The sequence below is a fragment of the Mesitornis unicolor genome, unplaced genomic scaffold (genome assembly GCF_000695765.1).
Source record: "Mesitornis unicolor isolate BGI_N332 unplaced genomic scaffold, ASM69576v1 scaffold40593, whole genome shotgun sequence".
Classification (NCBI taxonomy): domain Eukaryota; kingdom Metazoa; phylum Chordata; class Aves; order Mesitornithiformes; family Mesitornithidae; genus Mesitornis; species Mesitornis unicolor.
In genome coordinates this window covers 45,201-59,112 of record NW_010173433.1, presented here as the reverse complement: position 1 = coordinate 59,112, position 13,912 = coordinate 45,201, and the positions used below count along the sequence as shown (strand labels likewise).

The 13,912-nt window shown below is 37.4% G+C and overlaps 1 protein-coding gene across 1 annotated transcript in view; it reads left to right on the top strand.

Moving 5' to 3' along the window:
• Positions 1-13,912, top strand: part of LOC104537751 (glutamate receptor 4-like) — a 58,826-nt gene that overhangs the window by 4,379 nt on the left and 40,535 nt on the right. The window contains exons 3-5 of the mRNA XM_010180728.1: positions 4,414-4,620; positions 11,764-12,134; positions 13,471-13,669. Coding sequence (XP_010179030.1) covers positions 4,414-4,620; positions 11,764-12,134; positions 13,471-13,669 — 777 coding nt within the window. The remainder of the gene's footprint in view (positions 1-4,413; positions 4,621-11,763; positions 12,135-13,470; positions 13,670-13,912) is intronic.

Genomic DNA, 13,912 nt, shown 5'->3' with positions numbered 1-13,912 from the left:
CCTACACGAAACCAAAAACAAAACCACAAAAAACCAAAATACCTTCAATTGACATCCACATAAGTTTCTTTCAGAATAAAGTGTGATAATGTGTGCCACTCCTGTTCTAAAAATGAGACATTTCCTTGCACAAATACTTGTCACTTTTACAAGTTATTTTTACAATGTTTAAAGATTTTGAAATTAACTTTAGAATAGGAAAGCCAAACGTAGATCTGTTTGGTATTTGAATTAGTTACTTTCTCCAGCTTTTCTTATAGTATGAATCATCAGTTGTGAGCATTTTACTGTACACATGAATTTGTTGCAATGTGGTGGAATGATTTGTTTACATCTATAAAGGTAATTGTTGCAGACATCAACTTGTACTTACAAATGTTAAGTATTGTTATAAAATTGTGAATTATATCAGTAAAGCTTGCACCATTTCAAATATCTGTTCCGTGCTAGTCATTAATCATTTCAATGTGGATTTTTCCTTGATTCACTACCCCATAGAATACTATTAACCAGCTGAAATCTTGCAAATATTATGGTGTTAAACCTCATTCAGCAGTATGTCAAACCTGTGTTTTACGTCAGTAGGTTAAGAGTTTATAGCTCAAAAATGTAGCAAATACAAAGATGGTGGGGAGAAGTAATATTTTTATTAGACTAGATCCTATAACTGGAAATGGTGAGAAAGTGTGTCTACTGTTTTCAGCTATTTCAGCTGATCTAATAGAAGATATTACCTCTCCATAGATATCTTGCATCTCTTATGTCTTTAGACTAGCAGGGTTACACTAACATTACTGCTAATTTAGAAAATACTATTGTAATAGATTATACAGAAAAAACACCACCTTTTTCAGTGCCACAGATAAAAAAGAGCATCAGGATATGGCTGAGTACATGCTATTGATCAATTCAGATATTTCATGACTTTACAATGTGAATTTGAGAATTCATCTGTGTAAGCTGCTTGTTAGCAAACTACTAAAACTTTCCTTTCAGTGTTACTATAATAACATTGGCACACCTCATTAGTTTGAAACACCTCAAAGTCTCAAATGAACAGAATTTAAAACTAGTGCCACTGTTCCATTTTTTTTGGCAAACATTCATTATCAGAAAGCCACTCACATCCCTCCAGTAAATTCTATCTTGAAAATACGTCTGTCATTATTTGGCAGGCAAAGTGGGCACAACAATTAAAGAAACTGTTATTTATTCTGTGTAAAATACATAGGAGGGAAAAGACGACATAGTAAGCAAAAGGTAGTAGGTGTTCCCATTATTTTTAATTGTATTGTTTCACACTGGCAGATCTCAATTGCTGCTTCTTTTAAGGCAGTCACAGCAAGAGGTACTACCTTACTCTATAAGAGAATCGCATTACAAGAGGTGTTCCTTGCTGTATTTTGCTCTATATCAGTAAGATCAGAGTGTGTCGAAGGAGAAGTGGATGGGAAGAGAGCCAGTGTGGTTCCTCCAAGTCACCCAACAGATCCCTGCAGGAACCCAGGCCTTCTGAGTCCTGGGTCCCTCCACTGGATGGAATTGCCCCTGCTTGCACCCACCAAGGACAGTACTGGACCCCACTGCTTCTCTTCTCAGCGTTCCCTCACAGAACTCATGGGGAGAAGTGTTGAAGTTTATTTAGCCATTAAGAGGAGAAAGAAGACATCTGTCTCTTTGTTCTGCTGTGCAGAAACAGTTGAAATGCTTTTTGGTCACAACTCTTGTCAGTGGTGAGGTGCAGGCAGAAGCATAGTGTCTGGATTTTGGGAGAAGGAGCAGGCTGACCTGGCCTCCTCTGTTTCTGTCTGGTTGGTGTCCCTCTCTAGAATTATTTCATGGTGTGAATTTAATTATAGGCCTTTGCCTTGGGATTTATAAGAAAGGCTGAATCAGAAGAGCTAGCAGTCCCTAACTCTGGTCTTTGCAAAACAAAATTGCTTTTGAGATGCAGCAAGCAAATGTAACTGAAGCCTGTATGGAAAGTCCACAAATGCAGGATACTGGACAAGACTTGGCTGTATTTCTAGCTAGAAGCTGGCTAAATCAGTCAGGAGACATGTTTAATTTTAACCATTTTTTGTGAAATAACATGTAGAAAGACCCAGATTTTAGCTTTTCCTCTCATGGGAACAAAAAGCCTCCATGAGGGGGGAGCATTTGATTCATGTGCCTCAAATACTTTACAAAACCAAGATCTACTGCAAAGAGAGGACAGGACCCCTTGTCTCTGGACCCCTTCTCCCTGCTCTTCTCCCTCCCTCTGAAATACAGCTTGTTGAGGTTAAGCCAGTTTAACTGGGGGTAGGAATACAAAATATGATGCAGCCTGCTCGTAGTACTCAGCAGTTTTCCTTTGAAGATACAAACTCTGTATGGGCAAAGGCATTGCACTGCATCACTGTCATAATTACAGTTCATAGTTCTTAGTGCCCAAGCCACGTGCATCAGGATGGTAACAGCATGTTTTGTGATTGCCGCCGTTTTAGAAGTCCTTGGTGATCTTTAGCTGTAGTGCAGTGGTCATAACTATGTGCTCAAGAAATGCAACAATCTGCAGTTGTCACTCTCAAATTTCTCTGGGCATTTATACTTGTCTATAGGCCAAGGAACCAGGTAGTTGGATGGAGTTTGACTTTTGAAGTGAACCTTGTGGACACTTTCCTACGCCATGTCACTCCTTAGCTGAAGTAATGGCCATAGTGCATCAATAGCCTCCAGTACAGAATTACTGCTAAGGGAGTGTGGCCCAGAGGCAAGTCCATAGCAGAGAATAACATAAGAAAGAAATGGTGGGAGGAGAGGTATTGTGAGAATACACCTGAGAGTGAAACATTCCTGCAGTAGTTAGGAACCTGACTGTCTTTAAGGAGACACTAGCACTTCCCCATTTCCAAAATGTGTTGAATTAAATCTGAGACCTTTCTCTCATATTAAAGAAAATTAACTACACAACTTTCTCCACTCACATTGCTCAAAGGTCCATTCTGCCACCTTTATATGAGGTGAGTCCTGGGCAGAGTTACCACCGGGAGTAAACTTACATAAGTAAAGGGAATAGTGCCTCCCATGTATAACCAACCTCTCTTTCTGTTTCTTAAAGATACTGTTCAAGCTTGCCTATCAAGTTCTCTTGGGTGAATCCACACCCTGTTATTTGGAGCTGCATATTGTTCTCTGAAAGGAAAAATTTACATGACACACTAAAAAATTTTGGAATGGATTTTTTTCAGTCCCCCTATTGCTCATGTAATGCCACGTATCCTCCATCGTTAAACACCTAATAGAGGTTAAAGGGGATGTTGGTGTTTCAATGAAGCAGACATTTTCAGACTACACATTTACCTTTATTCTTCCTTTTGTACTAATTTCTGTAGGAAATATGTGAATAGGGCAAAGTACTACCAAGGTTAGTGACAAAAAGACAGCATTTGCCAAGGGCAGCAAAGAGAATACTTACGTTGCCAATATTTTGCGATGTAAATTCAAAGAAAGGGTGACATTAGTGACAAGTATTGTATCTGAAACTGGCTATGAATATGAATTATGTAAACTGTTTTAAAATACCACCAGAAAGTGTAGTTTTACATAATGACTGCTAAAATCTGAATCCACATGGAGTAAAAAAAAAATAAAATTACCTTGATTTCCCAGTCACATAATGCTTACTATTGTGATAGTATGCTTTACCTAGGGAATTTAGGATCCACTTTTTGAGACAGATTTTACTTGTTTTCAATGGTCCTCACCAACTGAAAATATTTTGGTACTTCTTTTTCATGCAGCTTGTAAAGTCAGTGTCAATACTGCTCTTTTCCATGTATATTGCTTGTATTTATCTTAAAAGACCTTGCAGAATCTGCGCTGTTTATTTGAAGGGGAAGATTGGTGTTTCCTCAGAAACATATTTCTTTGTTCTCACTAAAATGTATGTAGCCTCTTAGTAACTATGCATTCTAAGCCGCAAGAAAGCAAATCATTCAGGCTGCATCTGAAATTACATAGACAGTAACCGTGCTATGTTAGAGGATATGCTTACTTACTGAAGTCAAAAGAGTAAACTATACCATGCATTATCCCACGGTCATCTACATTGTGTATGTTCAACCTCTATTCACACTTTAAATTTAGGTCTTTAATTTTAAAAAAAGTAGAATTTATGTGCATTCTTGGATAGTTTTTGTGTTTATAATTTGTAAGGTTGGTAAATCTTGTCAAATGTATAAGCCAAATTACAGTGTAAATAGTATACCTTTCCAGAAGGATTTCTGTTCATACATTTTATTTTATATGTGCTAATACTATCTATGAACTTTTGATAAAATATGTGTTGTTCAGTCAGTAGATGACATGTTACTTTTCAGAGTATATTCTGTATACTTCTCCTTTACAGTTCTACTTCTTTCATTGTAGGAAGCCCCATATGTTATGTTCAAGAAAAACCATGATACGTTTGAAGGGAATGACAAGTTTGAAGGATACTGTGTAGATCTGGCATCAGAAATTGCAAAACATATTGGTATCAAGTACAAAATTGCCATTGTTCCTGATGGAAAGTATGGAGCAAGGGATCCAGAGACAAAAATCTGGAATGGGATGGTGGGAGAACTTGTTTATGGGGTAAGCATACCAATTTTTGAAGCAGGATTTAATTTTTCATGATATTAGTTATAAAATAGGAAGTGTACGTACTTTTATTTAACCTTGGGGTCACAGAAAAGAAACAGAATTCTGTTTCAGATCTCTTGTGCTTTCATTTATTTTCCAGAGAAACTAAAATAATTTTATGAAAATTCTACTATTTATTCAACTAGTCCCTTGTAGCATTATAACATCATAGTTTATACATCCCTTAAAAATTTATTAATGTTAGAACTAATGTTACAGACCATCTATTCTTGATACATTGTAAAACTTTGCTGGGAAGAATATCACTCATTTTTCATTTCCATGGAATGGTGGACAGATCTTTTTAAAAAGATCGGACTCTTGGCCTAGTTTGAGAATAGAAGAAACCACCATCATATATTAAACAAATATAACAAACCACTACAGACCAGTACACAATTAGGCAATTCAGAATTAAGACAGACTTTTAGGATGAACATCAATGATAAAATTTAAGAGCAAACCTGGCAAGTTGAGCAACCAAGAGTATTATGTTATACAGTGATCTGGAGGACAATCATTCAGAATAGCATAACAGTTGACACATAAAGTTGTAACATTTAATGAAAAGAGGTCCAACAAACCCAAAGAAATATTTGTAGTATCTGGTGTTACCAAAAAGTATCAAAACTCAAAGAAAGCTGTGTTTGCTGATGACTGCAATTGCTGGTATCTGCACTGAGAACTGATCAGAATTCTTAGAGGAACTTTTCATTTCAGTGATGGAGTAAAAAAAAAAATCCTAAACAAATTAGGATGAGAACATTTTCCCCAGTAAACTCATAACATGCCTTAACCTCCCTGTAAAAAACTACTGCATACTGGTTGGTCCCTGCATACTGGTTGGTCCATCCACAGTTGCAGTTTTTGCAATTCCAATGACAGGGCCATGTGTGACAAAAGCCCAATGGCTTTTCTAGCAGCTCTATTTCTGTTCACTTCTGTCAGCAAAGTATGCTGATAAATTTTGTCAAAGTCTTCTCCATTAGCATCAGTTCAAGGGACTCCTCAACATGAGTGGACTGTGTGCTGTAGGAGTATGGGAAAGGGTGCCTTAGTGTTTTGTTGATTTCACCTCCACATGGGAATGGGAAGGTTATGCCAGCCTTACAAAGCCCTGTCTGTTCTTGGAAGCTCTTGGAGGAACCAACCTCACTTGTGTCTTTAAAGAGTGGAAAAGCTGAATTATCACCAAGTATGTATATCCACTTAAGTTGCTTGAAAGCATCTCAAATCTCAGGAATGTACAAGTCAAGGTTATTTCAGGTTCATTTTATCAAACCGAGGGCGACTCCTTGTCTGGCTTTTAATTGCAATAGCCATTACACAGATGTCAATGGCTATGCATTGTTTTACACCAGCAGATTTTTTAAAACTGAGAAATTTTACGTATTGTGAGAAAATTCCCCTGTCCGGATACAGAGTTTCAATAGCACAGTTTCAGTGCACTATCATCTAGTTGAAAATTACAGAGGAAACTTTCAGTTTGGTGGAGCTTTTTTTGTTTATCTTGAAAAATTTACTTCATCAAACCCAGACTGCCCTAGTGGTAGACTGTAGTCCAAATTGCCATTAGGAAGCCCACTCAGAGGTTCATGCCAGTACAGGTATGTGACCTGCAACTGTTAACATAGCTGAAAGCACCAAAACTTTAAAGGCATAAGGAACCTGTTGCAAATCATCAGCATCAAGAGGATGTCCTAGAATACATGGTCAACACTTCATTTTTTGTAATGGGAAAAAATAAGATGAAGCCTCTTTGAAGGTTTGGTGGCCAAGTTTAAAAGCTCCTGCACAGCTATTTATTTAGGAAGGCTGCAGTCTGATTGTGGCTCTGGAATTGAGCTCTGGAAATAAACCACAGCAAAGCTCTTGGAGCTGGTTTTTAATTGAAAGAACTAACAGAAGTACACTGTTGCCCAGTATATTCACTGTGCTGTCCAAAGGCTCCCTTAGGCTACATCTATTCCAGTATATCAGTGGTACCAGGGCATTTCCCTGGGCATTGAAACTTGCTTACCTAACTGTCAAATTGCAACAATTTCCCTGCTATATTTTTGGCCCATAATTACTCTCCAAAACAATTTTGAAGCCCAGCTGCACAACAGTATGAGGGAGAGACCGTTCCCTGTAAGCAGCTTGAATGAAGCCATCGTTTTTTAGAGGTTAAGTAACTTTCATGGTAGTGACACAGACTGTCCTGTGCCAGCTGGTCTTAAGGTCAGGAGCTACTCCAAGCAAGTTTAATGTACTTGTACAGGTGTAGCTTTAAAGGAAATTGTTCTTCCCATTAACTTATAAAAATTTGCTGCTTAAGATTTCCATAGGGAATCCATGAATAGCATTCTCCCTGCAACTTCCTTGACTGGTCGCCAGATGATTTACAGAAAAACAGGTTCCCAGGCCTATTCTGTATAGAGGAAGCAGAAAAATCAGTCAGCCAGAGACTTAACTGCAAAGCTGTGCTATAAAAGGATGTTCATCTTCTCTGGTAGATCTCCAAATCATAAACACAAGTACTCTGAGTAGTTGGCTGTGCTTCAAGGAGGGATTTTTGTATGCAGCCAGGGCTGGGACAGAATTTGCAACTGAAATAGCAAGTTAACTAGGTGATCTATTTGGGAAATATTTTATAGCTCTTAATTTTCAAACACGTTAAAGGATTTTGTGCCAGCCAGTGAGATTGATCCTTTTCTGTGCCATGTGAAAGGCTCTCCTCCTTATCAGGAACAGCTAAAGGACTTGAGGTTGTTTAGTCTGTAGAAAACAAGGCTGAGGGAGACGTTATTGCTCTCTACAACTACCTGAAAGGAGGTTGTAGAGAGATGGGTGTGGGTCTCTTCTCACAGCTTACAACCAATAGGGCAAGAGGAAATGGCATCAAGTTATGCCAGTGAAGGTTTAGGTTAGATATGGGGAAAAGCTTCTACACTTGAAGGGCTATCGAAGACTGGAACAGGCTGTCCAGGGAAATGGTTGAAACACCATCCTTGGATGCATTTAAAAGCCATCTAGATGTGGTGCTCAGGGACATGGTTTAGAAGTGGGCACAGTAGAGTTAGTTAATGGTTGCTCTTGATGATCTTAAAGGTTGTTTCCAACCATAACGATTCTGTGATTCCTCTCCTGCTCTTCACACCATAGCCCAATGCCACTTTACCCTGTCTGTGTTACTGAGAGTGGGTGCACGTGTTCCCTTGAGATCCATATGCACCATTGGTTCTTCTGGTAGGTGGACACCTTCACATACTGCACAGAGCAGTTTCTTTGCCACCTAAACACCCTAGTTGATTTTTCCATCATGTCCCAGGGGAAACTGTATAAAGTGCTGTGGTGTACAGTTTTGCTGCAATTGTACAGAAGGTCGGGTGGGTGGATGTTTATTTTCCTGTTTTGTTTCTAACACTGTTAAAAACTACCAGGAAATCTTGACCAATTTGTACCTGATCTATCTACATGTTTGCTGCAGTAGTCCCTGTGTGGCTCTATAGCCCTTGATATCAACCTCACAGAAGAAATGCTGGCTGGGGATGAAATACCATTAAGCACATGTAACAGGTGTTTCCAAATGCACTAACAGTCAGTTCCAATTAAATATTCATTCTCCTGACACAGAATGGTGTTCTTTCACTGCTTAATACAGAAGGTCACAACTCATTTCTGTTTAAAATCTGAGAAACGGTGAGCTTCTGAAGCTGAAATCACTTCCTGCATTATTTTTCTCAGATAGGTTTGCCACATTCACACAACTTGTACCAACAGTAGATTTTATTCAAGAAGTTATAGTACTATGTTCTGGAAAAGTAAAAATCTCTTGCCATCAGACTTTATCTTGTCCCATTGTATTATATCGGAAGGATCCAGAATCCATCTGTAGTTGGTAGTGGTGCAGCCTTGATAGAAATGCTGTTACAGATGCAGTTGCTTCAAGTGTGAAGTATCATTAGCCTTTGTCAAAACAGATTTCACTGGCAACAAAATCATTAATTGTTCGCACCATTGTTATAGTGTTAATCATTTAAATCTGTAATTATATGGTGTACATTATCTGGGCAAAGCACAAATGCTGATGATTATAATGCATAGCTATTGTAATTATTTAGCTTTCAACAGTGAAGAGTACACGTAGGGCCTTAATGTAGCACACAGTAATCTTACAGAAATAATAAATGATATGATCAGATTGGGGAGGCTGCACTTTTTCTAATTATTTGGCATCTAATATTGACCTGGCTGTGTACTTTCCCTTTACATCCATTGGCTTGAAACAGGTTTATCTACATTATTAATAATTTGACATTAGATCACTATCGCAATGAAATGGGATAAGTTCCTATTTCTCCTCTTCGGCTTCTTAAAGTAGCATGTGCAGCTAGTTCTGATGTAGTGCTAGTTCTGCATGCACTCTGTAAGCATTAAATTTGGTGAGATGAATCTTACCCAGTGTTTCGCATATAGCGTGCAGTGTGCTAATTAGGTCTTTAAAATCTCCACAATTCGCACTAAAATGATGCTGTCACTTTTGCACCTCACATCATAAAAACTAACAGCCCTCAAGGATCTTTGTTTCAATCCCAGTAGCAATCTGCAGGTGCAAAAAATGAAGTGTTAGACAACACTTCTGAAGACCAATCACCAAGTCTATCATTTACACTCTGTTAATGAGGATACTACTATGTGACAAATACAGAGAAGTTTAGCAGTAATAGATCACAGTTTCCTTGAGTCTCTCAACTAAGGACTCCACATTAGGCATTCACAGCAGCTGAAATTTAGGAATATAAAAGACATGGACTTTAAGAAAGGAAACTTCTAGAAAAAAGGAATTTATGAGTGAGATGAAATACAAAAATATGCAGCAATGCCAGATGCCCACACCATCCTACCATCCTTAGACTACAGAGATAAAATTTATTTTACAATTTTCAGGATCTTTACAAATGTATTTTACACATTTTATTTTTCTTCATGTAGTACCTATCTTCATAAAATATCTAGTTCAGTCAGACTTATGTAATCACAAGACTTCAAGAAGTCAATTTTTTTTAAATGCCTTGTATTACAAAGTTTACATTAAAATTCAGAGATTTACCATTATTATCATGTTTACCCAGGACATTAGCACCAGACATAATGCCTGATATGTTTGCAAAATTATGATTGTGTTGCTTAAACTATAACGTCTTCACATAAAGTTATGTTTATAATTGTTTGCGTGACAACTATTTCAGGATGACAGATATAATCTGGTGATTAATATATAGCAATTTCAATACACATTTGCATTTTTGGGCCACTGCACTGGAATGAGTCAGTTCTTTTGAATTATTCAAAATTATACAGCTAGCAAAATAGGTTTAAATTTTAACTCTATTAAATTAGTTTTAAATTAAATACCATAAAATATATATAGCTCAGTATAACTTAGTGTATAAAATAACAAAAATCAACTATTTTAAATACATTTATCTGTTTCAAAGTTGTGAGATGACAAAAAGGCCTACATTTCTGCATTTCTTTTTTACTTTGTCACACAAGCTATTTATGTAACACTTGGATTAAACTATTTAAGCATATCCTTAATTTTCAGCATGTTTTAATCTCATTTAAATTGATGGAGTTTAAATACATCCTTGTATATTTTACTGAGCATGAATGTCCTTAAGAACATCCTAAAAGGCAAACACTTAAATGGTTTGCTAAACTGTGGGCTATGTACTATATCTGAAGATCCTACCTCATAAGATGAATTTGGGCCAACTGAGTATTTAGAAAATAAAACTGCAGCAGTTCTATTATGGAGATTTATGAATAGCTCTTAATCGTGCGTGTGAATATGACTGGGTCTGGGGTGGGGTAAATACAGGCAGATTATCTCATACATTGAGTCCTTCAGCAGAGCAATGCCAGTGCAGTAGGCAGACTGTGAGTCCACCTTATTTGTAGCCAACACCAAGTGTTCTCAAAACACACTCAGTTGCCCTCCATAGCCCATAAACTCTATAGAAGTCCACACTGGTCACAGAGCACAGGGTATACTTTGTGTATTCATCTAGGTACAGCACCACAATGATGAGCAGGAGAAAGGTTTCAGCAGCTTCTGCATCTGTTCCCCTCCCACTAGTGCATCTTTCCTCCCACGGTTCCCATTTGAAGTACTGCTGCAGTGATAGCTTTGGCGTACAAGACAAGGCAAGCCAGGCAAGCCAAGACAAGGAGCAAATCTTAATGCAATGTCGAGTCCCCTAGTGACAGAAATAACCCATCAACACAGCTGCAATACCTTATAGTTCATGCAGACATCATTGTTAGTAGCCGAAATCACCACCATCAATAATGATTCATTCAAGCCTGGCATCTTCATTCTGAAACTGTATTAGAGAAACATACTAAAAATTTTTGCTGTCTCTAATGGGAATGGATTCAGCACACTTTTTATCCTTTTATTGTATGATTTTGCACTGCTGTTTTCTGTATACTTGCTTTTTTTCCACTGTTTAAAATCTGAATCATTCCTATTGAAATCTCTTTCCCCAGGAAAACTGTGTGCGGTTTTGTGGCATCACAGCAACAGTTAATCACCTTTGTTGCTTCCTGCTATTTGGAACTTCCTTGAGTCTATGATCTGGCTTCCCTTGAAGAATTACTGTATCTTATGAAAATATGATCATAAATTATCGTTTCTGGAATATTATAAAAATATACAAATATTTATATTATATGTATATACATTATATACATTCAGTGACAATAGGGTCATTCTCATTTTTCATTCTTCCTTTAATTCCTTTACTTTAAACATAATACCTCAAATTATCTACCTGGACTGCTGCTTACCTCTATAAGATTTAAGAATCTTGTCCTTAGCAGGGAAAGTAAGAATTTCTATAATTCTGTAAAATAAAAACCTGCATTATGTATGTTTTGCTAAAAGCCTATTGAGTAAATATAGACTGTGATAGAAACAAACAGAAAGATGATATAAAGAACATTTAAGCCACAGTATCCTGATGTTAATGACATACCTTTGGAGTAGCTGAGTGTATAAGCCAATTCCAATTAATCTATACATCTATATTTCTTTTTTTTTTATAGAAAGCAGAGATTGCTGTTGCGCCTCTGACCATCACTTTGGTACGAGAAGAGGTCATTGATTTTTCTAAGCCTTTTATGAGTTTGGGGATATCCATTATGATCAAAAAGCCCCAGAAATCTAAACCAGGAGTGTTTTCCTTCTTGGACCCTTTGGCGTATGAGATCTGGATGTGCATAGTCTTTGCCTACATTGGTGTCAGTGTGGTCCTGTTCCTAGTTAGCAGGTTTAGCCCATATGAGTGGCACACAGAAGAACCAGAGGATGGGAAAGAAGGACCCAGTGACCAGCCTCCCAATGAATTTGGCATATTCAACAGCCTCTGGTTTTCCCTGGGTGCCTTCATGCAACAAGGATGTGATATTTCCCCAAGGTTTGTGTCAAATCTTTTTACATTTGCATTTTATCTTCAACACTGAGGCATAAAATCTTCCTTCGTTTATTTTCCTGGCAGTGTTTTGAAGTTCATTCTTTGGGATGTCTTTTCTTATTTTTTTTCTTTTTTGATAGCTATGATAAGGGCAACAGAGAATCTGCTTGAAATTTCAATCATTACTATTATTTTATGCATGTCAATGTGCATAAACCACAAACAGCTCTCGGAAACAGCAGGTACACACAAGGCAATTCCACTGAGTTGATTTCAGAGGGACTGTGTTGTTGCTAAATTAATTGCACTGTATTACAATTACAAAATGCACACTATTATGCTGAATATTTGCTCTGCATGAATGAATGTCCCATTTCTGTTCTCTCTCAAGTTCTATAGCACTGCTTCCAGAACAGCACAGAACAGTCTGTGAGAGAGAGAATATTTGACCGTCTGTTTCTGAGAAGCTACGCTGTGTGGCTAAGCTATGCCTTACAGAACAGGTGCCTCAGATGTAATATATGATCCCAGTCCAGAAACTCTCAACCTTTTAAGATGTTCTGAAATTTTAGCATGCAGTAACTACAACTTCTTAATTGAACATTATGATCCAGTCTTTCAAACCTGAATGTTTCAGTTTAGCCATTAACAGTGAGATTTTGAGACTGTTCAGCACTGGCCTAACTCTGCTATTATTGAAGATAGCAATAAAACTGCTACTTAAGATTGGATGTACATTGCTCCTCAACAGCCCTCTTATCAAATTACAGGTATTAAATGGAAAATACCATTTTTTACCTAACATAAATATCTCTGTTACCACAAAATGCTTGCTTCTTAAATAAGAAAAATGTGAAAGTTCAGATGATCATAGTAGCTTGTAGAATGTTTGATAAGTTGGAGTGACAGGAACACTTTAATCCTAGAGCCAACATAATCCATGTACAAAGACCTTTGTCCTTTTTTTTAAAAGGAAACAGAGAAAGCTACTGATTTGCAGCTGCCATGCTTTACTTTTATTCAAAAAGAGATTACCTATCCATTATTTTTGACAAAATTTTTGCTATGTTAGGCATTTCCTGAAATAGTAAGAACACTGAGATTACTGTTCAAGAGAATTCAAACTTCTGTATGCTCATGGTATGTGTTAATACAGTGGACTCCTTACTGTCGTCATTAAGATTCAAGAGAAAAAGCATTTATTAGTATTTAAAACTCAAATTATCTCCCTTCATTGACTTATTTAATGATACATATACAGCAATAATGGTGCCTTCTTTCTTTCTCGGTTACATGGCTTAAGAGACAGGAAAATGTGCATTATCTTATTCATGTTTAGATCCCTCTCAGGTCGCATTGTTGGAGGTGTCTGGTGGTTCTTCACACTCATCATTATTTCATCCTACACTGCTAACCTCGCTGCTTTCTTGACTGTTGAGCGAATGGTCTCACCTATAGAAAGTGCAGAAGACCTTGCCAAACAAACCGAAATTGCTTATGGGACGCTGGACTCAGGGTCAACCAAAGAGTTCTTCAGAGTAAGTTGGCATGTCCACTAGAGCAGCTCTTCCTATTGGCTGCTCGTGTAAGATACTTGGAAGAGTGAAATAATGTTACTTTGCTATTATATGTAATATAGTTTGTAACTCCTACAATACTTTAGGCACATTTTTATCCCCACACCACCATTTGTTGGTGTTTTCAGTTATTTTAATTTGTGGAAAGCTTATTGATCCTGTCGCATTGGGCAAAAGAGGGATTGCCCCAGGGGATACTGAAGC